General features: G+C 46.2%; 1 protein-coding gene, 1 long non-coding RNA gene and 1 pseudogene across 3 annotated transcripts; 2 read left to right on the forward strand and 1 right to left on the reverse strand.

Annotated features, from left to right (window-relative positions):
• Positions 1–1,156: 1,156 nt before the first annotated feature.
• Positions 1,157–3,031, forward strand: LOC150065203 (semaphorin-4D pseudogene; annotated as a pseudogene).
• A 4,925-nt stretch (positions 3,032–7,956) lies between these two features.
• Positions 7,957–25,552, forward strand: LOC150065204 (semaphorin-4D-like). The gene is made up of 13 exons (XM_090329333.1): positions 7,957–8,107; positions 9,291–9,436; positions 12,818–12,880; positions 14,350–14,448; positions 16,307–16,400; positions 17,685–17,798; positions 18,669–18,820; positions 20,834–21,009; positions 21,090–21,243; positions 22,064–22,286; positions 23,116–23,231; positions 25,206–25,381; positions 25,454–25,552. Exons 1-13 carry the CDS (start codon positions 7,957–7,959, stop codon positions 25,536–25,538), a joined length of 1,749 nt encoding a protein of 582 aa, XP_090185459.1. The 3' UTR covers positions 25,539–25,552.
• Positions 25,553–26,210: 658 nt separating this feature from the next.
• Positions 26,211–27,138, reverse strand: LOC150065205 (uncharacterized). Of its 2 annotated transcripts, none has more exons than XR_016534925.1 (4): positions 27,064–27,138; positions 26,686–26,805; positions 26,471–26,545; positions 26,211–26,267 (listed from the first exon to the last, which is right to left on the reverse strand). It is a non-coding gene; the product is annotated as an uncharacterized LOC150065205 (long non-coding RNA). The 2 variants fall into 2 exon arrangements; XR_016534924.1 differs by lacking the exon at positions 26,211–26,267 and adding an exon at positions 26,351–26,387.
• Between the last annotated feature and the right edge of the window lie 35 nt (positions 27,139–27,173).

Raw genomic sequence — 27,173 nt, forward strand, 5'->3', positions numbered from 1 at the left:
TTGAGTCTGTGGTATTTGTTTATCTTGTTTTTCTTTATCCACTCTGAACAAAGGTCTTGTGTTGTGTTCCACACCAGTGCGTGATCTTTGTTCCTTTGATTATAGAAAGTGTTTGAACCTACATAGGGTATGTGGGTACATTGGAATGTATTCTTCATGCCCATCTTTTCTGTTTTGCTTAGCTGGAGCTCATTAAAATCATAACCTGTTAAGAATGAGAAAGAAGCAGCTGCTGAGCGCACACTGAGCTGCTCTGATACAAAATCCACAAATGCCAGTGTGAGCAACAAGTGAAAAGTTCCATACTGTAAAACCGTATCATGCGTAAAATTGTGCTTTAAAATGCATACATTTACTCAAGCTCTGTGTATAAGATGTACTTGAGGGATGGGAGTGTGGCCTAGTGGTAGAGTGCTTGCCTAGCATGCACGAAGCCCTGGGTTTGAGTCCTCAGTACCACATACACAGAAAAGGCCGGAAGTGAAGCTGTGGCTTAAGTGGTAGAGTGCTGGCCTAGAGAAAGCCCAAGAACAGTGCCCAGGCCCTGAGTTCAAGCTTCAGGACTGGCAAAACAAAAACAAAAACAAAACACAATGTACTTGAAACACAAATGGATTCTATAGTTTGACTCTGGTCTCTACCCCAGGGTGTTATTTCATACATCTGTACATAGTCTAAAATATGAACAGATGTGAGATCAAAACGTTTTCTGATCCCAATCGCTCACGAGAGGCATGCAGCTCATAGTTATTCCGGTGCTGTGCACCTGCTTGCAGGACCCCATTCCCTGTGGCTGAGTACTTGGGAGTGTGTTGTGACTAGAGGCCAGGATGTTCAGGTACCAGCCTTCTTCTCCTCTGAGCAGACAGCAATCTTCAGATGATGAAAAGTAGAAGAGAAGGTTAAGACTGGCACTGACTGCCAGATTCCCTGAAGTCATTAGGAGAAGCATTTGAATTTTGACCCAGGGTGCAACTGCTAGTTATAGAGCTGACCAGGGCCTGGTCTCCCCAAGCCTGCTGCATTTTCTCCTGAGATATGCAATGAGGGGTGGGATTTCTTCTACTCAGACTGTCTTTTCCTTGTCCCCAGGAGTCACTAGGCAGGGATTATCTTCTGTTTCTTAGTGCACGTTATAATCTCAATTGTCCTGAAGATGAATTGTATTCCAGTGAGTAAGGCTATTGTTTTATATAGGGTATTAATCAATTTTTTAAAAGCAGTTGAGTATCTGAACAGAGTTGTCCATGCTGTGCACATGTATCTTGACATTCCAGGTAAAAATAATCCAGGCCACTAGCGGCATCTTCTCAAGCATGGTGGGTAGAACTCAAATGTTCCGCAAAGTCTGCCCTGGCCCAGGTTGTGTGGAAATTCCAGAATCATGTGTTGAAGACCAACAATCATACGTACATGTGTGTGGATAACAAAAACTTGGTTATCTTCAGACTGACAAAAGGAGAGAGCAGTATGTACCAGTGCCTGTCAGAAGAGAGGGCCAACAACAAAACTGTCTTGCAACTTCTTGGCACTCACATTTTGGAGGTGGCAATGGATCCACGGCCCTAACCTTACTAGCCTTCCAGAAGATAGGAGAACCACCAGAGTGTCAGCGGTGTTTACTCAGAGCTCATCTTCCTCAGCCCCAAGCTCTGCATGCCACATTGCCCAGAACTTCCCAGCACTGTGCATATTTGCAAATTTGTGTCCTCAACACAGCTTCCCAGCTTTGCTCAGAGACGACAGATATCTCAAGTCCAGTGACAATCAATCCCTCTTGTGCTTTCCTTCTTCCATTTCATCTTCTTTTTTTTTTATCTTGGTCTACAAAAGGTAGCAGGGATATTTGCCTGTAACTGCTTGAAATTGTTTGAATTCATGCCCTGCTGCTTGGGAAGAAGGACAAGTTGTATTTTTCTAACGGAAAGCAGTGTGAAAGTTGACATTTGTGGAGCCCAGAAGCTTCTCCCAGGTAAATGGAGAGGATCCCAAGTCAACTCTGAACACCAGCTATGAGAAAGAGCAGGTCACCATCACCAGTAAATCCATACAGAGAAGGAAACTCATATAATAGAGGAATTTTCTGTCAGGGAAAAATCATAGAATGTCAACTGTGTGTTCTTGCCTATGTATAGAGTAATTATTGTTTAATACATTCACCTGGAAGCTCAGTTTTTGTTTCTTTCCTCTTGAGCTGAGGCATTTTTTCATACAAATTTGCCTGCCTGCCTGCTTCCAGCTCCTCTCCCTCCCCCTCTCTCTTTTGTTGGTCATGGGGCCTCTCTGAGCTCTTCAGCTCAAGGCTAGTGCCCGGCCAATTTGAGCCACAGCACCTCTTCTGGTTTTCTGGTGGTTAGTTGGAGATAATTTCCAATGAACTTTCCTCCCTGTGCTGGCTCTGAATTGCGATCCTCAGATCTCAGCCTCCTGAGTAACTAGGATTATAGGTGTGAGCCACTTACACCCAGCTTTCCTTCCTTTCTTTTTGACTCTTCAAGAGGACTGTTCCACCTTCATGACACGGGCTTTCAGTGAAGGAAGGTGACCTGTGGCTCTGATGGCAATAGGGCTAGACCATGAATGGAGGCTCATTGTACAACCCCTAGTCACGGCTCTGGTGGAAACCTCTTGTCCAGATGCAGGGAACCTTTACAGAGATGACTTCAGTTGTTTGAAACGATGTCTCTTTTGCCTTACACATCACCCCACTCATTGCCCATGGAATTTCCCATTGGTCTATTCCCTCTCAGAAGAGAGGGAACTGCCCACTGTCACAAAGCTATCACAACAAGGCCACCATTCCACCTGACTTTCATGACTGCCACTAAAGAAGTGAACGTGCTATTGTAATCCTCTGCTAGGAGAGTTCTAGATGTGTACTAATTATTACAGATGAGGGAAACCATTGAGCCTATGTTTGTTCCTTTGGGTCTGACTTACTTCACTTAATATGATTTTTTTCCAAGTCTTTCCATTTCCTAACAAATGGGGCGATGTCATTCTTTCTGACAGTAGCATAGAATTCCATTGTGTATAAACACCACATCTTGTTGATCCAATCATCAACTGAGGAGCATCTGGGTTGGTTCCATATCTTCACTATGGTAAATAGTGCGGCAATGAACATCGTTGTGCTAGTGGTTTTAGTATGTCCTTGTTTCTGGACAATTGGGTAAATGCCAAGTAGTGGAATTGCTGGGTCATAGGGGAGCTCTGTGTTTAGTCTTTTGAGGAACTGCCATACTGCTTTCCATAGTGGTTGAATGAGTTTGCACTCCCACCACCAGTGTAGTAGTGATGCCTCCTGGCCACATCCCTGACAGCATCTGTTGTTAGGATGAGGCCAAATTAATGGACCTCTAGGACATGGACACAAGAGCTTAATTATAAGTGACTGTTAATCTTCATGATTTATGTTTTGCTCTCTTCTCTTGTGTTGCCCTTTGGTTAATTTCATATTGTTACTGTATCCCAATTTGTTACCTGGTACATTATAAAGATGTTTACTTGTTTATTTGAAATAGGAGGGGAAAAATGAAGGGAGGGGGCGGGGAGGGAAATGGGGACAAAAACATAAGAAGGGATATAAATGTGTGAGAAGTAATGCACCCTCTATCTGGCAAATATAACTGTAACCCCTCTATACATTGAAATAAAAAACAATTATAAAAAATTTTTGTCTCAGTGTAAATCTAGACCGCATTCATATACTAAAATCAAAAGGTTTTATCAATAAAACAATGCATATTTTTTTAAAAAAGAAGTGAATACATTTTTAGCATTCATCTTACACTCCAACTCCCCAGTCTCTTAACACCTCTTAATAGGAGAATTTATTCCAGGGCAAAGAACCATAAATTGGATTTCTCATCTTTAACATGGTGTGATTTGGTCATTTTGATACATGACACATAGTCATGGCTGTTCTGTCTGCCACCAGCTCCAGTGATCACCATATCAGACCACCTCTCCCTGACCCAGGGCCACTGGTCAGACTCCTGCATAGCTGCTGCCCCAGGTCTCTCCATGTGCTTATCACCCCGCACTTCATGACAACAGCCACAGGAGTGAAGACACACACGTACACATTCATGGCACCTCCCTCAAGGAGATGTAGCAGTTACCTATAGATGGTGGCTACAGGAGAAACCTTACCGAAATACATCTGACCTCGAAGGCCTGGTTTATTGGCTAGGGTATGTAAGTTAAAATCTATTATTTCAGAAAGTATTCCTTGACCTACTTTAGGCTAGAATGGAGTCTATCATTAATTCTTATATTGGTAGGCTACTGTAAAATGAAATCCACCTTGTGATAGTCCAAGACCTTGCTAGACTGGTCATCTTTAGGGTGGAAAGAAAGCTCAGTTGCCATGTCTGCTCCCTGATACCTTGTGATATCATCCTCCATTTAAATTTCATCTGCACCCTGGAGTGCATATTTGCCATTATTATCATGCTTATTGGAATCATATTAGTAACAATTTTTCGCAGGTCCTTACATTTTATGACGTGCATTTTGTGCCCTCTGAATAATCCCTGTCTGTGTGGCTCGCGTTTCCAGAACCTCTGTTACTGACAGTTACTTGGCATTTTGCCATTCCTCCCACTAGCCTGTCCTCATGGAGTCAGGGAAAATCAGCCACTTTGGGATCTTGAGTACAAGATTTATGACTCGCATTTTCAGTCAGGTGTTAGCGTGTGAGTTTTTACAAAAGCAGATCGACTCATGAAGCAACCTACCACCCCATCCTTCTGAGGACCTCACTGGTCATCTCAGGTAATTTAGGGTTGTTTTTCTTCCAGCTACTTTTCTAAATTGAACCAAAAAAACCTATAAAGATCAGAGTGCATTTTTGCAGGGCCTAAGGAGCAGTGGGTACCGATTTGGAAAAGCTTGCTTGCCAGAATGCATGTGCCATAACAATGGCTATGCTGAGGCCAGAAATAAGCACTTTATAGTGTTTCAAGTTTCCTTGAAGCATGGAGTTTTGAGGCTCCTCTCAAGCCTCTCTTAGCCCAGATGTGTGTTAACGCCGGGTGGATTTGCTTACCTAGACTTGTCCCTGTCCTAGGAATGGTAATATCTGCTTCCTAGGCCTGCAGTGATGGTGAAGGAAAGTTCTGGGTGAGGTACAGGTAAATCACACAGAGCTCTGCCCACTGCTTAACAGACATTTAGAAGATGCCATGTCCATCTCCGTCCTGCCCAGAAGGAGCTGGAACAATGGCCTTAGAGCCTGTGAGAGACTTAGGGACAGAACAATACCGTACATTGTACACAGGGGCTCAAGGACAGTGACTCACCAGCTCTCCCCTCCCCTTGTGACTCACACATGCTGAATCAGGTAGCTCAGACAAAGAGAAGCACCGTTCACAGGCCATCCACTGCTGACACACTGGGGTACCAGGGCTTCCCGGGCTGCTCGTCTACAGGCATTCAGACACCGAGTCTGGGAGCTCAGCCACGGAGTTCCAGGCCAGGTACCATTGCCACAACATCTGGGCTTCCACAAGAGGGAGACTCTGGCTATCCGTGCAGTGAGATAAAGGTGGAGCCTTTTCCCTTTGCAGCATACAGCGGGGTCTCTGGGTTGGAGAGAGGGCTCATTCTCTGGTTCTATCTCTGCACAGAGGTGAGCAGAACTTATTCTTTGGGCTTTCTTCTGCCTTGGGGTCACCAGAGTGAGTATGAGAGAGCTGTTTACTAGATTGTGCCACACACTGCCTGGCAACATGTGTGGCAATGTGAAGTGGGCAGACTCAAGTGCCCTTCTGGGTTGTAACTTCATCAACTGAGTTTATCCCCTGCCTCTCCTGCCTCCCTGTGCTGAAGTTGAGAAGAAAGAAAGGTTTGTGAACTGCAGAGAGCATGGGTAGTGTGCTTGGGTTCGTGAAGTGCTGATAAGTCACAGGACTCCAGTTAACCAGCCTGCAGTCAGGTAGGATGGCAGCCTATCACTAGATGCTCAGTTTACTGTGTAGAAATTAATGGACATTCTGAATGTAAACATGACAAAGTTTACACAGAAATTATTACATGCAGAAGCCAGATCTAAAATACACAGGGCAGAACCAATTATACAAGCCTCTAGGCATTCACACACAGTGAAACCGAAGGAGGTACACTTAGAGGAAGGACACGTGTACTGGTGCAATGCTTATGTGCCAATGATCATATAAACTAATATCAAAAGGAACTTTAGAGAAAAGGAAGCAAGATGATTTTTTTTGTTTTCATTTTGTCATGTTTCTTTGTCTTTGTGAAGGTGAGGCACAGAAATGGAGGGAGAACGGGGGACACCTGCAGCCGTGGTATTTACTAGACACTATTGAAAATGAACAACTTGTGTGTGTGTGTGGCTGGGAGGGTTAAACTTGGAGACAGGGAGGGAAGGAGTGACACTGTCCAAAAACAAATGTCCTTACTGCCGACTTATATAACGGTAACCGTCTATACAACTAAAACTCTCCTTTTTCAAGAATGGGGCAAAGGCAACCCTGATGAGGCTGGCTTAGACTTTCCAAGCCACCTGTGGTCCCATCATTGCCTGGTTTCATCACAGCGAGATGGTGGCTGTCATCTACTTTTTATCGTTCTGGTGATGCTGATGCATTTCTGCACAGTGAGCACGCAGTGAGCTATTAATGGGATATGAGTTGCTTTGCTTTGAATGTGGCGAAGAAGTAGGGGAGGGGTAAGTCATAGCACATGCCTGCCATCCCAGCTAACGAGAAGGCCGAAGGGAAGATGGCATGGATGCAAGAATAGGCAATGCAGAAACACCGTGACTCAAAATAAACAGCAAGGTCTCAAAATAATGAAGTGTGAGGAGAGGAGGATCGTGGTTCCCAGGGGCTCTGGAGGGAAGTTCTGTTGACTTGGTCCCAGTGACACCCATAGAGTATGTGCAGAAAAGTGGTGGAAAATGGAGGTGACAGTCAACAGTAAAGGGAACCTGGCATCAACAATGGGGATCACTCTTGGTGGGCCAGGAGGGAGGCACTTCTGGGCCTTCACAGAGCATGCGCGGGAGCATGCTCCTCTCAGGAGCGCACATCTGTGGACTGACAATGAGTCAGAGCCTCCTTTGGGCTCAGGCCCTCTTCCACTGGGTCTTGATTATGACCCATGGTCAAGCTGGCCTGATTTTGGAATCTTGTCTTGTATTCCCAGAGAATTGGTGAAGATACTATTGCTTCAGTCTAGAGTAGCCTTTTTTGGTTTTGAAATCCCCATTTGTGTCTGGGCCTCTCCATTGTGCTCTGCCTGTGTCACAACCACCGGGGACTGTAGAAGCATCCCATCTCTGAACAGGTGGGCTAACGTAGGTGTGGCACAAGAGAACCCTGGTGAAATGGCCCCGTACCACCTGGGGGCATGTGAAAGTCACTGCCTAACAGAATGGGGGTCACCACAGCAGGTGGTAATGGTGATATCCTTGGAGGAAAGGGTTGGACCACTGGCTAAGCAAGAGGCTCAGAACACAAGCAAGAGAGATTTTCCATTAGTCCCAGTGGCTGGCGTCCACATGTGGTATTAGTGGTCTATTCTACATGCCATTGCCCTGTACCTGTGATGTGCCACAGAGGCCAGAATTCCCAGTCTGGCCTACAAAAGGCCTCAGCTCTGATGCAGTTCTAGGCCACTGTTAGAATGATGGTGACATCCTGGCAATTGATTTTGCCTTTCCCTCTTCCAGTGTTTCTTCTGCAGGCCACAAGAGAGCAACAGGAATCTTCAAAGCCCTGGAGCAGAGAGAGGCCACTTCCTACCTGGCTGGAGATACCTGGTTCTTGGGGATCCACCACTTGCCAGCTCTGAGCACAACTGCCAGGTCCTGGCTTTGTGTGTCATCTCCACTGACACAACCCCTGCAGTCTCCTCCTCCTCCTCCTCCTCCTCCTCCTCCTCCTCCTCCTCCTCCTCCTCCTCCTCCTCCTCCTCCTCCCTGCCATGGGCCTGCCTGCTGAAGACCTCCCACTTGGGGCCCTCCACCCTATAAAGAGGTGTGACCCCATCAGAGGGCTGCTCCTGGCTCTACTGGTGGAATTTGGGATGGTGGTGGCATTTGCGCCCATACCCAGGATCACCTGGGAGCTTGGAGGTGAGAGCTAGTGCTGAGTGGGGTCTAGTGCTGCAGGGAGGGGACAGGACAGAGGGGTCACTGGCTTGAACAGCTCAGCACCCAGCTCTTGAGCCTCTCACTCTGTGTGAGCAGGCAGCCCATGCTGCTGGTCAGTGGGACGCTTTGGTAAGGGGAAACATTGCTCAAGGCTTGCTCAGGGACCTGACTAGGGGATCTCTGAAGGGAAACGTCTTTCTTGTAATCCATAGTGACTCAGGCCCTTCTAGGGATAGGCTCCTACCCTGCACACTGGTGAAGAGTGTGGTGAGAGAGTTCCTTAACTGTCAGGCCTTGTGACATTTGCTGCTCTCCAGTCTCAGCTGTGATTATCTCCTCTCACAGGACCTGTGTCTTGGGACCGGGGACTCTGGGTCAGGGGATGGGAAACACAGCACTAGGTAGTGAACATGGGCTGCATCTACTTTCTTGCTTCCATTTCCCAGCCAGTATGCAGTATGGAAGTAGAAAGTAGGATAATCCAAGTGAAACACCAAGAGGCATTTCACATCATAAGCACGAAGTTTGAAACTTAGTTAAGACTGCCTTAAAAGAATACTTTAAAAAAATATCTGAACTGTTGGTGCCAGGAGTGTGACCTAGTGATAGAGTGCTTGCCTAGCATGCATGAAGACCCAGGTTTGATTTGAGGTACCACATACATAGAAGAAAAAAAAACTTAGAAGTGGTTCTGAGGCTCAAGTGATAGAGTTCTAGCCTTCAGAAAGTCCAAAGACGGTGCTCAGGCGTTGAGCTCAAGCCCAGGACTGGCAAAAAAAACAACAACACACACATCTAAACTGTCATGTTGTTTTAAGATCTAATCAGTGGATGGCTGAGCTACATAGATGAGAGACATGGGTAGGTGAAGACATCCAGCCTGGGACCTCCCAGAATACCACTGAACAAGAATCTCCGAACTCAGGAGAGACAAGGGGGGTAGGAAGACACACATCCTTGGGTGACACAAGAGAACCTGGCTGAGAGGTGTCCCCTACCCCTGCACACACGTTTCTTGAACATTGTAGTTTTCTTTGCGAGGCTCCTTCTCTTCCTCTGCAGCATGAAAGTCATTGTCCCCAATCCTTAGCCAACAGCCATGATTATAAATGACACTTGGGTCTATTTCTCTTTCCTGTTCCTGCTGGCCCCCTTGTTCCCTCAGAGGTAGATCTGACACAGTTTAATGAGCCAGGGATCTTCAACTACTCAGAGTTGTTGCTGAATGAATACAAGGATACGCTCTACGTCGGTGCCCGGGAAGCCATCTTTGCACTGAGCATGCTCAACATCTCTCAGAAGAAGCAGGAGGTGGGTGATGGGCACACTCTACTTTGGGTGGCATCTCCTCACTGGAACGTGCATCTTCTCCTGCTCTCATAAACTACATTGTGCTTTCTAGTGCCTTGTGCCTTCATGGATCTCATCTCAGGAGGTGCTGAGGGGCCATTTCTTATCAACTGTTCCTTTGAGCTTTTCATTTTGGATAACTTTCTAACATGACCATGACCAAAAACTGTGATTATACTAGCACTTCACTCCTGTGGTTTCATAGGTCAGGCTTTGATCTTACTTGGCACCTTGCCTGTGTTTGGTGGCCTTACAGAAAAATCCTGGGACCAGGAGTATGACCTAGTGGTCGAGTGCTGGCCTAGCATACATGAAGCCCTGGGTTTGATTCCTCCATATCACATGCACAGAAACAGCTGAAAGTGGTACTGTGGCTCAAGTAGTAGAGCACTAGCCTTGAGAAAGTTCAAGGACAGTGCCCAGGCCCGCATTGGGAAAAATAAAAAAAACGAGAAAAGGAAAAAAATTTCTGGTCCCACCTTTATCTGTGCAGTGTTTGTGGAAAAGATTCTTTTTTGTCCAAATAAACAAACAAGAAATGGAAAAGAATGAGAAAAAAATCCATGCCATCCAATGGCAATCAAATGGATGAATGCTTTTATTATTCCAAGATTTAGTTTGAATCTACATGAAATCATCTGGTCCCTAGGTAGCTCTTACTCTGGCTGCATCAAGCCATTCTGTCCAAATGGACAAAATAAAGAAAGCAGTCTGGGTTCTGTGTTAGGTCTTGACCTTGACATCGCTCCTGGTATCCTAATAGTGGCTACTGCAGGCCTCTTGTCTTCTCACATGTGGGGCTGCCTGGGAACATCCCTTGCTGGGAGCAGGGCCTGCTGGGAAGAGGGGCCTGGAGAGCCAGGACCCTTGTGTAGACAGAGTCCACACAGCAACAAAGTCAAAGTATGCTTTTCACCGAAGTTGTAAGTGCATCGTGTTTTACTTCTGCCTTCCCTCTTCAACTGGCAATCCTAACTCCTATATGTTGCAAAGGGTTGCCGCAAGCTGTTTGATCCTTCCATTTCAGTGCATTGAGAAAGTGGAGACAGATGCAGGAGGCCTGCCTTTGCTTACCAGCCCTCACCACAAGGGGTTTGGGACTTACTGCCACTCAGAGAGCAAAAGAGGTTTCAGTGGTTTGATTTGTAAACACCTTTACTTTGCTTCCACCGCTTGCAGATTGGTCCTGTTTTGTTTCTGTCAGAGGTTTAGGCCATGGAAATGGACCTCATGCAGGCTGGACAAATGCCCACCCCTGAGCTAAGCTCCAACTCCAGGTCCTTAGTTGATGCTCAGTGGCAGGCTGTGAAATGGTGGCAGGCTTTGACCAGCCTCTTGGTACCACGTGTCCTGGGGTTGTTTCCTTGCTCTCTGCCCAGGCTGTTCCTAGCTGGTGGTGAGCATCTGCTGTCCCTACTCCTATGCCAATGCTCTGTCCTCATCCCTGGCATCTGGCTTATTCCTAATTTTTGACACATGGGTGGCTTGCAGAGCCTTACCCTGTGCAAATACTATTTCCCTCAGAAGTCACCAGACAGGGTGGTGCTGTAGGCCCCATGCAGCCCTTCCTCTCTGTGTCTTGTACCTCTGAGCCATGTCCTCCTGGTCCCTCAGCCCGGGGCTCTGCCTGCTGGAATTTCTTAGTGAAAAGCCTGGAAATATGGTTCAGTACCAGTTACCACTGATGCCCCCATCCTTCAGGGTTTCATGAAGTTAGATGAGAAAATTCAGTTTTCAGGCAAGTGGGATTTTGTTCAACCACTTGTGTATCCAGTTAGACATCCAGTGCAGTGTTGTCACCTGTGTGGTTTGTCAGCTCCTGGGACATTTTGGGGAGAACCCACTGCATTAGTTCAGAAGGACCCCTCACCAGGGCTCCCTTCTTCCAAGAAGGTCTGTGGGCTTTCTAACTGCTAAGCCCCATAACCTGTGCGGGTCTTAGAGCACTGAATAATCCCTCCTGTTATTTTTCATCGGTTTCTATCCTCACCCAGCAAGCGGTGCTGGTCATTTGGGGAAGTAAGGCAGGAGTCTAGGGCCTCTGTTTCCCCATCTGTCTTATGCAGCAATCAGCCCTGTGATCGCTTTGGAGAGCAGGCCCCACACCAGAAGCTCCCAGTCTCATTCCTGAGAGGCAGCAGCCTGGATCATCCTTAGTATGGTACGGAGCTGACAGTACTCCTGATATTTTCACCACCACCTCTGGCCTCCAACCTATAAGAAACCATAATTCTGCCAAGGCTGAAAGAGGTGGCCTCCAGATTTCTTCTTTCTTCCTTTCTTTTCGTCTTTCTCCCTTTCCCCTGCCCCTTCCTCTTCCTCCTCCTTTTTGTTCTCCTCCTCCTCCTTCTTCTTCTTCTTTCTTCTTCTAAAAGCCATTCTTCTTTTGCATGTGTTACTTGTACATGCTAACATTTCCATGCATGCATAAATGTGCACTGCTCAGGGCCCAGGAGCATGGCCTAGTGGTAGAGTGCTTGCCCAGCATGCAGGAAGCCCTGGGTTCAATTCCTCAATACCATATACACAGAAAAGGCCAGAATGATGCTGTGGCTCAAGCGGTAGAGCTCTAGCCTTGAATAAATCCAAGGACAGTGTTTATGCTCTGAGTTCAAGCCCCAGGACTGCCCCCCACCAATGCACTGCTCAAATCTAGGCATCGTCATACAGTCACACTCTTTCTATCCTCTAGAAATCCAGGCTGAGTGCTTTTAGCTTCCAGAAATGGAAGAGAACAGAAAGCACTGGATCCTGTCTGTGTCTGTCTGGCTTATTTAATTTACCATGATGTGCCCTCACTCCTTTCCCATCTATCTTGTTACAAATGACAGAATTGTGTCCTCTCTCTCTCTCTCTCTCTCTCTCTCTCTCTCTCTCTCTCTCTCTCTCTCTCTCTCTCTCTCTCTCATTTCAGTAGACTGTCATAACACAATTTACTGAACTTAGCATCTCAAAGGAATTCCAATCACTTAGTGTATGAATAATACCCCATGGTTGTAAACATAACACATTTTCTTTTTTTATTTTTTTTATTTATGGGCTATTAGGTGAATCTCAAAGCTTGGTGTTTTGACTTTTACAAGATCATTTTCCCACTTTAATGCTTTAGTTTCTGCTGTTCTTTCATAGTGGACCAGAAGGTTCTGAGAGCCTTCTATGGCCCACTACTTTCTATCAGGGCAATAATCAGAATATTTAGGAAGCCCCACATGGCTCCCCAGTCATCCTCTCAAATCTGAGGTTTTACCTCGTGTCACAAACATCTGGCCTCTGAACTCTATATGCCTTTGAGCTGTGAGTGTTTATCCCATGGTTTAGCTTTTATTCATCCTTCTCTACTAGGTACACTGGAAGGCCTCAGCTAAGACCAAAGCAGACTGCGTGGGAAAAGGGAGATCAAAAGAGGTAAATGCTTTTGTCAACTACAGACCTCACGTGTTTTCTTTCGTTGCCTAATCTCCCCAGTTGAGATTGAGCATCTTCTGCATGTAGCTAGGTGTGGTGAGGGGCTGAACACTCCTGTTGGGTCTGTCCGCACCTGGTACCTGCAGATGCCCAGGTTTCAAACTTCTAGAACCTAGTTATGGATGCATTGCACATGGCAGCTGAATTTTAGCCAAGTCCAGCCATTATTGACTAGCTGAAAATGAAATGTTTTACAAAACACACTTTTCCCCAGACACATGTAAGAACAGGTTAGCCACTTTTCCTAAAACATTTGTCTTGAAACCCAGTGTGCCCTGAGGAAGCCAAAGGGCAGCGGGCACTGGTGGAATCACACTCACACATACTGCAGGATCTTAAAGGTAGAGGGATCTGGCCACTGGCTCTGGCTTCCCTGCGCAGAGCCAGAGAGTGACCTGGGGTTCCCACCCCTCCCTTTGGCCGATTGTGAACTAAATTCCAACAGTTTCCAAACAGACACAGCCAAAACCCTTCCCTAAGCTTATACAAGTTCTGACTGTTGCACATACAATCCAAGTGTTGTCAGCCCTAACTAACATGTGGGTCCCTTTGTGGAGACTTAGTCCCCCTGAAGTCTTGTGGCTGGACAATTGGTGACATCTTCTCTGTGCCCAGCTTCTCCCTTCAGGTGAGAGTAGGACTGGAAGAAAACTTCTTTCCAGTCTGGGTGTGTTCTAGCAGAGGGCAGTGCCCCATGGGAGGCAGAGTCCACCCCAAGAAATGGTTTGTGTGCTTGTGAGAGTACAATAAATGTCTTTTTTCTTTTTAAATAACCATTTCATTTTTAACCAAACATTTAAAATTCATTAACAGGGCCCATTTTCCTTAGCACAATTAGCAAATACCATTTGTTAGGACTTTTAAAGCTACAATCATATACAGTCTTTACGGGATAAAAAAAAAATCTTGGGTTCACTAAGGCATAATGTTAGCTCATTATTATTGATCATACAATGTTAGAAAACAATTCCCAAAGAAAATAGTTTCTAGACTCTTCTGTAATACAAATGTAGCCAAATTAGCCTGCATGAATAATTCATTATAACAGGTTAGTTATTGCTATTAGTTCTACAGAATTTCTTTTGTCCCAATGTGTCTTTGTACAGAGGTGTCCTTAATATAATTTGAAGTCAACAGTAAAAGTAGTTGTTTGTTTGGTCAGCAGGGCTTTGTCAATTAGGGACTGAAGTAACATTGGCATAGAAACTGAAAAGCGTGTGAACATGACAAAGATAAAAATAGCCAAGTTCAATTTAGGATTTAGGTGTTTGCGGACTGGCCCTGTGCTGCGAGAAGATGGCTATGATGTGAAACCAGAGGAAAGGCAAGGCAGCGCCAAGCAGACTTCACAGTGGGGATGCGGAGGGCATTGTAGTGGCTGGCTATTGATGGGGTTTCTCTCCCCACAGACAGAATGCTTCAACTACATGCGAGTGCTGCAGCAATTAACATATGATGTCCTGTATGTGTGTGGGACCAATGCATTCCAGCCTGTGTGTGACTATCTGGTGAGTACACAGATTCACTTCATGGTCAGTCCTACTCATAGCAGCCTGGGCAGTGGCTAGATTGGGTAGATATAAAGTAGCAAAAATTATCTTGTAGAAAACAAAGCACTAAGATTCGAAATTCACCTAATAGCTCATCCATAGATGAATAAAAAAGAAAATATGGTATATTTACAACCATGGAGTATTATTCATACATTAAGTGATTGGAATTCCTTTGGATATGTTGAGTTCCGTAAACTGTGTTATGACAAGACAGAGAGAGAACACAATTGTGTCATTTGCGGCAAGGTAGATGGGAAAGGAGTGAGGGCAGATCATGGTAAATTAAGCCAGACAGACACAGACAGGATCCAGTGCTTCCTGTTCTCTTTCATTTGTGGAAGCTAAAAGCACTCAGCCTGGATTTCTAGAGGACAGAAAGAATGTGACAGTATGTTGATGCCTGGATTTGAGTGGTGTATTTTGGTGGGGGTGGGGCAGTCCTGGTGCTTGAACTCAGGGCATAAACACTGTCCTTGGGCTTTTTCAAGCCTAGAGCTCTACCACTTGAGCCACAGCATCATTCTGGCCTTTTCTGTGTATCTGGTATTGAGGAATTGAACCCAGGGCTTTCTGCATGCTGGGCAAGCACTCTACCACTAGGCCATGCTCCTGGGCCCTGAGCAGTGAACATTTATGCATGCATGGAAATGTTAGCATGTACAAGTTGGAATCAGGAATGGTAGAATACTTACCTACTATGCAAGAGACCCTGAGTTTGATTTTCAGCACTGAAAATGAAATTCAGCCTTGTATCAGAGAAATAACACAGTAAAGTATAACCTCATTAGAGGTTCTAATGGTGAATTTAATGCCTCAGGGGTTGTGACATCTGCTTGTACTCTTAGCAAGCAATCCAGAGACTAAGGTAAGAGATTAGGAGTTCAGGGCTCAGAGTGAGACACTGTCTCACATGAGAAAAAAATTAACTTAGGAAACACAATTCTTGCAGTGAGATCCATTCAGTGGTCCTATGTGATACTTGTTGCCCTCTGATGCTGGTATTATACATTGCTAAGGAGTGAAGGAGATGTTTCTGAGCTATAACAACCTGAGTCCTAAAAGGTAGACACTTCTTTTTGCTTAAGTACAAAAAATAAAAGCTGTTTTCTAGAAGGTTTTTGCTCATCAAAGAGTTATCAGGGAAGAAAGCATCTCAGCTACCATTTTACGACATTTCTCTGAGTTTTGCCTGTTATTTCATTTTGCTTTTCTGGGTTGGATAAGTTTCCAGTTGGTTCTACCCACTTTATTTCTTATTTAGGTAAAGAAATTACTCCATGGTTGAAGTCCTGGCCTGTCCTTTCTATCAGTGCAGCTTGTCATTGCTTTGAGATTTGAGAACATGGGTCCATTTGGCATATGTTATCGGGGGGGGGGTCTACTTTTTATTTGTCTTTTTATTTTTAACAAAAAATCCCCATTACCTGATTCTTGGATATTGTGGTTCTCTCTGTGTTATTGTAATATAATGCTGCATTCTATGGTCACTTATTAAACATGCTCTGTCTGTGGTTCTCACTGGCCTTCCTAACAACTCTCGATCTACCAACTTCTCTGTCTCCATTTTCCATATGAGGAGAAGCTTTGAGATCCTTCATAGCTCAACCAAGGACTGAGGTACCAGGCTGGAGATGGAGCTAGGTGACATACACCCTGTCTCCAAGGGAAAGTCTCCCGTAGTCCAGCATGCATTTTCTCATCTCTGTTGGTCTTCCCAGAACAAGGAATCTATGAAATGAAATGGTATAAAGACACATTGTTATAATGGAAAATCGGATGTCTTATGATTCCTTCTCTCATTATTTAATTTTAGAACATAACATCCTTTAAATTTCTGTGGATAAAGCAAGATGGCAGAGGAAAGTGTCCTTTTAACCCTGCACACACTTATACATCCACCATGGTTGGTGAGTCCTTCTGCTCAGGTTCCTCACCCCCTACACTTACGGGCTCCTACTCAGGCGTTGATCTCTGCTTTCCTTCCTCTTTCCTTCCTGGCCTTGTCTGAACATTGCTTGCCCTTGCAGATATGTGTGTTTGTTTTCATAGACCCCCTTACCTAGCACAAAGAGATTTGATTTCACCATTCAAGGAATAACCAGCTCAACATTTTAGCATACTGCTTTATATTCATCATTGGTATACAATGATCAGATCTTCCGTGAGCCCCAGGCATCTGCTTGATGAGCGTTACGGAACTCTTCCGCAAGTGCTCCTTAACTCTCATGGCTATCCACTACTGAAACAGAGCGCCATACACTAGTGACTCTGTGATTGCACCCATTCCGTCTTCACCTTCAGCACAGTGTATGTCACATGGGAATATTACAAAGAAGGCTTTGGATGAAGTGATTTTTTCCTACCTGCAGGCTGTGTTCTTAGCACATTTACTGCAGGTGAGGTCACCTGTGTTTGGGCTAAACGGAAAGGGCGTTTTGCTTTCCAATGTTTTACTGTGGTTGAAGTAGGATGAAGCCCATGGTAAAGGAAGGAGCAGCTATGCTACTGTCATTTTACTTGTTGTGGGAAGTTTTCATTTGGGTTCCATTACTCAAAAATTGCAGCTCATGGTCGAGGTTTGGCCTAGTGGTAGAGTGCTTGCCTAGCATGCACGATGATCCGGGTTCAATTCCTCGGTGCCACATACATAGAAAAAAGCTGGAAGTGTTGCTGTGGCTCGAGTGGTAGAGCTCTAGTGTTGAGAAAGTCCAAGGACAGTGCTGAGGCAATGAGCTCAAGCCCAAGACCTGGAAAAAAATGCAGTTCAATGTAACACTTGTCAAAGAAAAGTCATCAAGGTACAAAGTGGATATGGCATCTGGGAAGTCTAGGGATATCTAGGGAAATCTTATCTCTTCCACTTGAAGGCTTAATGCAGTTACAAAGAAATTGACTTCAGCCAGATGTTGAGAACTCACATCTATAACCCTAGTCAAGCGAGACGCAGAGACCTGAGAATCACAATTCAAAACCAGCTTGAGTAGGAAATCCCATGGAGCTCTTATGTCCAATAAGCTACCAAAAGCTGGAAGTGGAGCTGTGGCTCAAGTGGGAAAGTGCCATTCTTGAGGTTTTGGACTCTGAGTTTAAGATCAGTAGTGGAACAAAAAAAGAAAATCATTTCCCTGATGCAACAGAGGGCTCATCTGACATCCTATTTCTCTGTCCTCCCTGCTTCTGGGCCTGGATAGATGGAGAACTTTATGCTGGGACAACATATAATTTCTTGGGAAGTGAGTTCATCATCTCCCGAACCTATTTCCATACTCATCTGCGAACGGAATCTGACATCCCATGGCTGCATGGTAAGACACCAGGTCTATTAGCTGAAGGGAATGCTCTGGTAGACTTCCCTTCTGGCTGTCACTGAGCTGTGAGAGTCCTGAGTTCTCAGCCTCAGCACAGTGGAACCACAGGAACTGCTAGGGACCCTTTATGAATCTAAAGGTGTGCCTTCGATCTTCTTCCCTGAAAATGGACTTCAAACACTTCCAAAAGTGACATTGAAATGTCAAGTGGAGAAATGACAGGTTTCCCATTAGGATGGGTATCATTTGGGTGTGACATGAAAGATGCAGTCTTTGTGTCAGCTTCCAGGGCCAGGTCAGAAGGCATTAGGCCAACACCTGGCTGAGGTCTGAAATTGCAGGTGGATGCTAGGGGGCTTCTAGCTGGGCTTTCCTTAGGGGTGCCGGAAAGTAAGGCCCAGGGCTTTTCTGAAGCCTCGTGGTCTGTTGGCAGGTCCTATGGCCTATATTGAGGGACAGCCACCAACTCATTGAAGGGGGCCAGCCAATGGCACAGTCTTAGCATATCTGCTTCCTGTGGTCAGGGCTAACTGGATTGACTCATTTATTTAAATCAGAAGATGGTCTGTCTGCTGGCTAAGCGGTTCCCGAAAGCTTGTGGGATGATCATGGTAGAACTGTCCTATACCACCAGGCCAACACCAGGGCCAATTATGCGTGGTTAGAGAGAATGAGACAGGAGGAGACACGCTGGGGACTGTCATCAGTCACCACACTGAAGTCTCTTTATAATGTGACACTCACATTCTAAGATGTCCTTCAGGGATGCCCTCAAGTCTGCAGTGACTGGCTGTGACACGGGGGGCGGGGGCAGGCAGGAACACAAAACTCCATGAGCAGGGACAATCTTGTCTCTTCTCTCTACAGAGCCTAACTTCGTCCATGCTGAAGTGATACGCAAAAGCCCCTCCGGCGTCAAGGGTGATGAGAAGAAGGTCTACTTCTTCTTCACAGAATTGTCTGTGGAGTACGACTTCTTCTTCCAGTTAAAGATCCCCCGCATTGCAAGAGTGTGTGTGGTGAGTGCTGCTTGCTAGCCTTGGTCTTCTGTCCTGTGGGACCAGCTCTGGAAATGCTCCTTTTCCTGCCACCCAATCCCTTCCTGTCATAGAAGCCTCTTTGGAGAGGCCTCTGCGATGTCGAGCTCCTGTTCTTGGTGGCTCCAGTGGTATCTGTGGGACAAAAGTGACATTCTCTCCTACCATGCAGTTGACTGAACAGCTGTGGTTCTCAACGCTGACCTGAGGCCTCCTCAGCTTAGGAGAAGTTGGTTACGAGTTACAAATCTCATTTCTTGAAGCTCTCAGTCTACATCCGTGAATCTGTGCCTTAAGTGTAAAAAGTGAAATCTGCAGTAAAATGTGTGTCAGTCTCAAAGCCTCCAGTGTGTGGAGGGGCAGAGGCGAGGATGCTACTACATGCAGGTGCTTATGGGGCACAGAGAATTGTCTTGAGTGGCTTGGCTGGCATTAGAGGGCAAGCAGACTAACAGGTCTTAGATAGAGCATTGGAACCCAGGAAAACACAATCAGTAATGGATGGAACCAGATGTTTTAACTGCCCCCCCCACTCTGGATACCTCTCTCTTAACAGTCTAGAATGCAAGGCAGGAAATAGCTGTTGTGCATACTTGACATATCTAACTAGCACCTTACTAACTAAGACCTCTGTCCACAGCTTGTTAACTCAGTTCCCTAACTGTCATCCACTATACATGCCCACTCCTCAACCTGCAGGCCTGAGTTCATCTCAATGTCATTTATGCAGTTTTATTCCATATATATATACCTATGGAAATAGTAATGCATAAATTAGTCATAGAACAATATTAGCAGTATTCATTAATGATAGAACAATGAGGCCATATGGCATAAAATTGACGTGGTGTGGTAGGTGGGCACGGTGAGTGCAGAACTCTCAGCAGGCATGCAAAGGACCTTGCAATGGCATTGGCACAAGGGGCTAAGAGCTCTCATTCTCCCCTCCTGCCCTGGGGCTGTCAGAACACACCGACCACACCCAGCTTGGCCCAGTCCTTTACAGGGTATGGCAGGATCCATACCCTGGGATATGTTGTGAACTGCCTCCCCCACCCTAAACCAAACAGAAGACTCTGGTCTCTACAGGTCTGGTCTGACGTGGCTTCCTTTGTCCTTGTGAGAGTCCAGTTCTCGTCCTGAACCACCTGGCAGTGCTGGTCTGAGCACAGGCCCCGTCCCTGCCTCCCTGTGCACACACATCCCTCCCCTGCTACGCAGGACTCAAAAGCCCATCAGACAAATGGCCGCAGACCTGCTGGAAAATTCCCCTGCTGGTCGTCAGAAAGAAAATTCCTCATTTGTCCTCCTAGGACTTCACCGTTGAGATAGAAAATCATTGTGTCTAACATAAAAGAAGCGTCTCCATCTCCTATCCTCTGTGTGCACAATTCCCAGATTCAGTTCAGTGTGTTCCCACTAACAAATGGGACATTTGTTCCAAGACCCCAATGGGCTCCTAAAAACACATATGCTACCAAAACTCATATATGCTTCCTTCCCTACACAGATGCATGAATGAGAAACTTTAATATGCAAATTAGGCACAATAAAAGATTAGCAATAATTACTAGAGATCCCTAGAACAGTGTTCATGATAGCACAGAGGGTTGATTTCTCTAAGAGGGACATCCAGCCTCAGGTGGAGATTACCTGCCACTGCCTGGCCCTCCCATATTCACCTTCTCACATTTGTCACACTCATGGAAGATAAGGCAGAAGCCATTTCAGAGCCAGAGCTCAGCAGTGCTTGGGGAGATGTAAATGTGTCTGGTTTAGCTATCATCACATGAGATTTTAGGGAGAAAATTGTTGTATTATGTTTCATTTTGATGAAGATAGTCAAATCTAAGCCAGCATTGTTACAGTGCTTTTCTTTCATATAATAGATCTTGTCTGAACCATTCCTTTGAAAAGGGACTATACACTTTAGGTAGACTACCTGATTGTAGAATCATCTAGACTGCCTGTAACGTCCTATCTCTCCTATTACAGGATGATCAAGGTGGCCAAAAGATTTTACAGAATAAGTGGACATCCTTCCTGAAGGCCAAACTACTCTGCTTCCACTCAGACCTAGGCCTGTTCTTTAATGTATTGCAAGATGCCTTCATACTTCGGCCCCCAGCAGATAAGGAGCCTGTGATCTATGCACTCTTCACATCACAGCTGTATGTGTGCCCTCTGTGGGTTGGGGTGCTTCCCTCTGGCCTGCTGCATCCCAGGAACCTAAATAGCCTGCCCTCTGCAGGAACAGTGTGGGTCTGTCTGCCATCTGTACCTACTCACTGTCCACAGTGGAGGCCGTGTTCTCTCATGGGAACTACATGCAGAATGCACGTGTGGATTTTTACCCCAAGTGGCTGATCTACCATGGTAAAGTACCCAAGCCTCGACCTGGAATGGTGAGTGCGACAGGGCTGCAGGGAGGGATGTCCTTCTGGTTCAAGGGTCCAGGCTCAGGGACTGAAACTTTATAGAGGAACCAGAACTTCCCTGCAAGTGGTTCAACTGGCCACACTATCCTCTCTGTCCGAGGCCCGGTGCTCTCTGGGTTCAAGCACTGAGCTAAGGTCCTTTCTCTTCTGTGTGCTGGGTAATAAGTCTCAGCACAATCTCTTTCGATAAGCTGTGGTACTAACAGGCAGTTTTGTACAATTAACGTCATACATTATCGCATCTTACAATTAGAACCGTTTCTTTTTCAGTCTCCTGCAGAGAACTGCATAATCTGAATACCTGCTCATTGTTTCCAGTGTCTTAAATGGGTATTTGGCTGCTTCTTTGATGTTGCTTCTCTCAGGACTGACTTTCTCTGTATATCTGAAACTGCTCCTTTCATTATTGCTTCTGGGAACTGGGTTGAGTAACCCATGCATTTTATGCTCATGAATTTGGAGCTTTGTTTATAAGGGAAAGGATGCTACACAATCTTTACCTTTTATCCTTTATGCCTGTTTTTCAGCAAGGTTTGGTTGGTATGTTTCCATCATATGAGTATTGTCCATTTGAAACCCTCTGTCCTCTGATCATACTTCCTCCCCAGATTGTGTGTGAAGGACAGTTATATCTTCTGCCTGTGCTTAAACACTGTCTCTCTGACTGCTGTGGAGAGGCCATCTCTTGCTGTCCTCCATCTTTGGAGATGAGCGGTGCTGCCCCTGGCCTCACTGTTGGTGTGTGCTCGGTCAGGTGCAGTAACCCCGGGAAATTTTATCCTCACAGTGCATCAACAGCCAGACGCGTGCAGCCAACTACAACAGCTCTTTGCATTTACCAGACAGAACGCTGCTGTTCGTCAGAGAACACCCTTTGGTAGGGGACTCTGTCACTCCAATAGGCAACAGGCCCACCTTAGTAAAGAAAGACGTGAGCTACACCCAGATTGTGGTGGACAGGACCCAGGCCCTGGACGGGACCTTCTATGATGTCATGTTTATCGGCACAGGTGGGTTCGAGGGCTTTGCAGTCGCCGTGTGCGTGTCCTTGAGGAAGAAGACTGGGAAGTTCCTTATGATCCCCTGTGCTTCCATGACAGAGCATCTCCTCTGAGGGGACTCTGGTGGTTTGTGATAGAGTGAAAGATTCCTGAGGTGCTAGCACAGCTGGCCTGCCAGATGCAGAGCTCACAGCTGCCTGGAATGCTCACAGAGAGGCAGAGTGGGCTGGTGCAAAGAAACTCTGTGGTTGGAGAATGGGAGCGGGTCATGCACTGCAGTGCATGTAGTGGTTGTGAGCACTGAGCAGCCTGGCATCCCTAAGTGCAGCTGGGAGGCTTTGTCCCTACAGCCAGGGAGGAGCCAGGCTGACGAGGGACCTGACCTGGGGGGCACACTTTCCCTCAGCAGTGCCTTCCAGAATCAGTCATAGCAGCTGGCAGGACACCAACTCCTCACTGGACATTCCCACCTTACTTCTGCTCACCTACTGAACATCTCTAGTTGAGTCCTGCAGAGCCAGTGGAGCTCAGGAGCCACCTCACATGAAACCTGCCTTCCTGTCTCACTGAGGGCTTTGTGGATGAGGGTTGTTGGGATCAACCCTGGGACAGGACTTCCACTCATGATCAAAATCAGAGTAGCCTGTCACTCGAGAGTGTGCAATGGTTTATTTGGCAAGGCTTTCTTCTTCATTAGTGATGCAGACTTGTCCTCTTAGTCTCAGCATCTCAGTGAGTGAGGGATGTGAAAGTGAAGGAGGAGTGCTTGCTCTGATATCAGTGTCTTTGATGAGTCCTTCTGGAGGTTTCTGCCCCACCTGTGGATTTGGTCTTGCAGCACAGGGCTCCCTGCACAAAGCTGTCCAACTGGAAAACGGCATGCACATCATTGAAGAGACACGGCTGTTTCACAGCTCTGAGCCAGTCCAAAACCCGTTGCTATCTTCAAAGAAGGTAAAGATGCCCAGGAAGGAGGGCTGGAATGCTGCCTTGCCTGTGGCTTTGTTTACCTGTGATGTTCGATGGGTCTTCCCGAGCTTGTATGCACTGGTCTGTCTAGCCCAGATGAGCTGACCTTGGACCTCCACACATTCTAGAAATATGAGATGTCAAGGTTGGAAAGTACACCCTCTGAACTAGAGAGATGGAACTTCACTTAGTCACTGGCGCAGACGGTAGAAGCCATGTTTTCATTAACCCATGACAATACGTTCTTATGCCTCACCTGTGAGACTGGAGACTGTGTGGGTGACATGTCAGGTTGTAAGAAAAAGTGTTTGCTCATTGTACTCTACAGTTTGTTAGCTCAAAAGTGCACTTGCTCCCAAACTAGAGGCCCCAAGAATGTTTTGTCCTGTTCCACGAATGGATTCTGGAGGTATGAAGGCTGTAAACTTAGGTCCAAGTGCTCAGCTATGCTAACTGCTCCATTTAGCCATAGACAAGTCCTCAAATAGCAAGCCTGAATGTTGACACCAAGTTCAGCTTGTCCTAAACTTTTCAAAGTTCAGCAATTGTTTTTACATACACATAGATGTGTTTAAATGCACATGCGTGTGCACACGCACACACACGCACACACACACTTACCTGGAAGACTGTTTAGAAACAGCTCGTATGCAGAAATGGCTATGTATAGCCTGAAATGGCCTTTTGGCTGTGGGTTGTGGTGCCACTCAGTTTGACAGCTCCCGTGGATTATTGAGAAGACCACAAAAATGAGCCCAAGCCAGGGGCTGAGTGGTGGCTCATGCCTGTAATCCTAGCTACTCAGGAGGCTGAGATCTGAAGAACAAGGTTTAAAGCTAGCCAGGGCAGGAAAAGCCATGAGACTCTTCCCTGTAATTAACCAGCCAAAACCTGAGATAAAGATGTGTCGTCTTAAAGTGGCAGTGAGCTAGCCTTGAGCGTCTGAACTCAGGGAAAGCATCAAGACTTGATCAACCCCATCAAACCCCAGGATCAGCAACAGCAAATGAGGAGTGGGGTGAGGGGAGGGAAATGGGGCCCAAGACATGAGAAAGGGTATAAATGTTTGTGAAGTAATGCACCTTCTATCTGGTGAATCTAATGTAACTCTTCTATTAATTATAAGAGAAAATATATGGAAAGAAAAACAAAAAGAATTCCCAGCCCAAAAGATGGTTTTATAGAAATAACTAACAGTCCTGATAGCCTGTGAGCATTGTGAGGTCACCAGGTCAGCTGCCGGACTTGACCTGGAGCAGGGGACATACGATGCCAGGGTCTCAGAGTCTGTGAAGTGCTTGTCTTGAGGTAGGTCCACACAGGAGCTTGGCGGCTGATTTCCCCTCTCAGGCACAGAGGAGTGAAAGTCCACTGGTGGTATTCCACATTGGTTTGGATCACCAAGCTTCTGCTCATTCTTTGCACATGCTAATGGTGTCTTCACACATGGAGCTGGACTCAAGCTGCAGGGATACAGTGCTCTGTCTGTGCGGATGAACTCTGTCATTTGTGCCAGAATGAGTTGTTCTTGAGCCTGTGTTGTTTGCTTTCTGCCTATGACAATGTCTCACCTGCAATGAGAGAAGGAAGGCAACCAGGGAGTCAGGCAAGGAGATCCCCTCCACAGGCCAGGAGAGTTAGATGGGGTTGATCAGCCTGCTCCTGAAAGAGAAACAGGCACAAGAGACTGGCAGAGGGGGCATTCAGGCCAAAGGCCCACTTAGCCGTGTCCCCTTACACTCAACACACTGCCTTGACTCTCACACGAGCTGTAGTGAACAGTGGTCTTGGCTCTCTGTAGTCCTCTGACTGGATAATTCTGCCTTAGAGAGGCCTTTCTCCCTGCACACAGCACTCCAGGTCATTCTTATCAAGTTGCAGAGGGGCTGGAGGATCTCAGAACCCTTGTCTCACTAGGGTCTAGGTTAAGCCTGCTCTTCTTTGCTTCCATCACCACAGGGCAGCAAGTTTGTCTATGCCAGCTCCAACTCAGGAGTGGTCCAGGTCCCTCTGGCCTTCTGCAGGAAGCACAGCAGCTGTGGGGAGTGTGTGCTAGCGCGGGATCCGTACTGTGCCTGGAGCCCATCTGAGGATGCCTGTATGGCTCTCCCCAAGACCAGGGACTGCACCAGCAGGTATGGGCTGGGTACTGTGGCAAGGGCCTGTATGAGTGAGCAGGGAATGATAGGTATCCTTTTATTTTGCAGGACTTGCATCCAGGACATGAGTGGTGATGTGTCCTCATGCCCAAGTGAGTTCTCCCTCTTATACCATCCCATCAGGAACAACTAGGTCAATCAACCACTCATATGTGTGTGTGTGTGTTTGTGTGTTCCCCTCCTTTAGCCAAGCCACATGTCATGTTATATACTCTGCTCCTTATTTCTTTGGAAAGAACGCATTGTCTGCAAGTACTCTTCCAGTTCTGCTTATCTGGATGTCAGTAAACAAAAACAAGTCGTATTAACGATGACAACAGAAAGTACTTGAGTTCAGGTGGGACAGGTCTCACCCCAAATCCACAAATCTGAAATGTTTTTAAATCTTATGTTGTTATTATAAAGGCAATGTACTGAGGAGTTACAGTTACTAAGGTAAAGAGTACATTTCTTTTAGGGCACTGTCAGCCTTTCCCTCCCTCCCTTTCTCAATCTGAAACATTTTGAATGCCAATGTGATACCACATGTGCCAAATCCTACATTGTAAGTATAATTTTCATGGGCAAGATTATTTTAAAAAATGGTATACATTTCCCTTCAGGCTATGTTCATTAGATTCACTTGAAACAAATGATTTCTGGACACCTAATGTGACATATACTTATATTCCAAAGAAATCCAAAACACATCTGATCTCAAGCACCTCAGACAAGAGCCCTACCATCCTTAACTGGTTCTCATGGCTTCCATCTGGCCTTTGCCGCCTCCTGGAGGTCAGCTGGGTAACCAGAGGCAGGGACTGAATGAAGCTGGGATTCTCTGTCCCATTCGTCCTCATTTCTCTGAGTAGACAGCAGGCTTCTGGAGAGGACAGATGGAAAAGAAGGGGAGACAGACACCCAGCGTAAGCCTCTTCAGGGTCAGCAGATGTGCAGCTCATTACACCTCGGCCTCCCTGGCTGATGAGCTTTTTCCTGGGACCTAGAGTAGGAGATGAGATTTCTGCTGCTCAGAGCTCCCTTGTTTGCTTGTTCCCAAGAGCTGCTGTCTGGAGCTCATCTTACCATTTGGTCATGTATGTCTTCGTCTTAGTGCTCCTGAAGTTTCATCTTGTGCAATGGGTCAAAGCTCTGTTTAATCTGTGGAAATCATTTTATTTTTGGAGGTAGGTGAATATACTTGCAACCATAGAGTTTACACACCTACACACACTACTTTTTTTGTTCTAGGAGTAGATTATTACCAGAAGATTTTTTATGCCAAGCATTGTACAGCATACCTCAAATGCCCCCAGAAGTCCAACACAGCCCGGGTAGTATGGAAGTTCCAGAATAACATGTTGAATATCATAGGATATAAATACAATTTTCCAAGTACGAAAAATTTGATCATCTTCAACCTGTCAGAGAGAGACAACGGGATATACAGCTGCCTGTCGGTGGAGAGGGTGGACAACACTACCATCTCTCACGTGCTGAAGAGATATATACTGGAGGCGAAAAATGGCCTGAACCCTGACTGCTAGGAAGGGAAAATGTAGAGTAACACAAAGTGCCATCCACCTGGATGATTTTCCCTCGATGCTAGCCATTCAGACCACCATCCCCCAGAGCCGTCATCTCCCTTCCCAAGCCTTAAACACCATGAAAATACTCACAACACAGTTCCCCCTACTCAAAGACGGTAGTGTGTCTCAAGCCAAGCGACCAAGGCTCCTTCATGATCCCCTTCCTTTTCCTCCTCTTCCTCTGGGCCTATGTCTGCTAT

Source organism: Megascapheus bottae, chromosome 3 (genome assembly GCF_031878675.1).
Source record: "Megascapheus bottae isolate mThoBot1 chromosome 3, mThoBot2.hap1, whole genome shotgun sequence".
NCBI classification, from domain to species: Eukaryota; Metazoa; Chordata; class Mammalia; order Rodentia; family Geomyidae; genus Megascapheus; species Megascapheus bottae.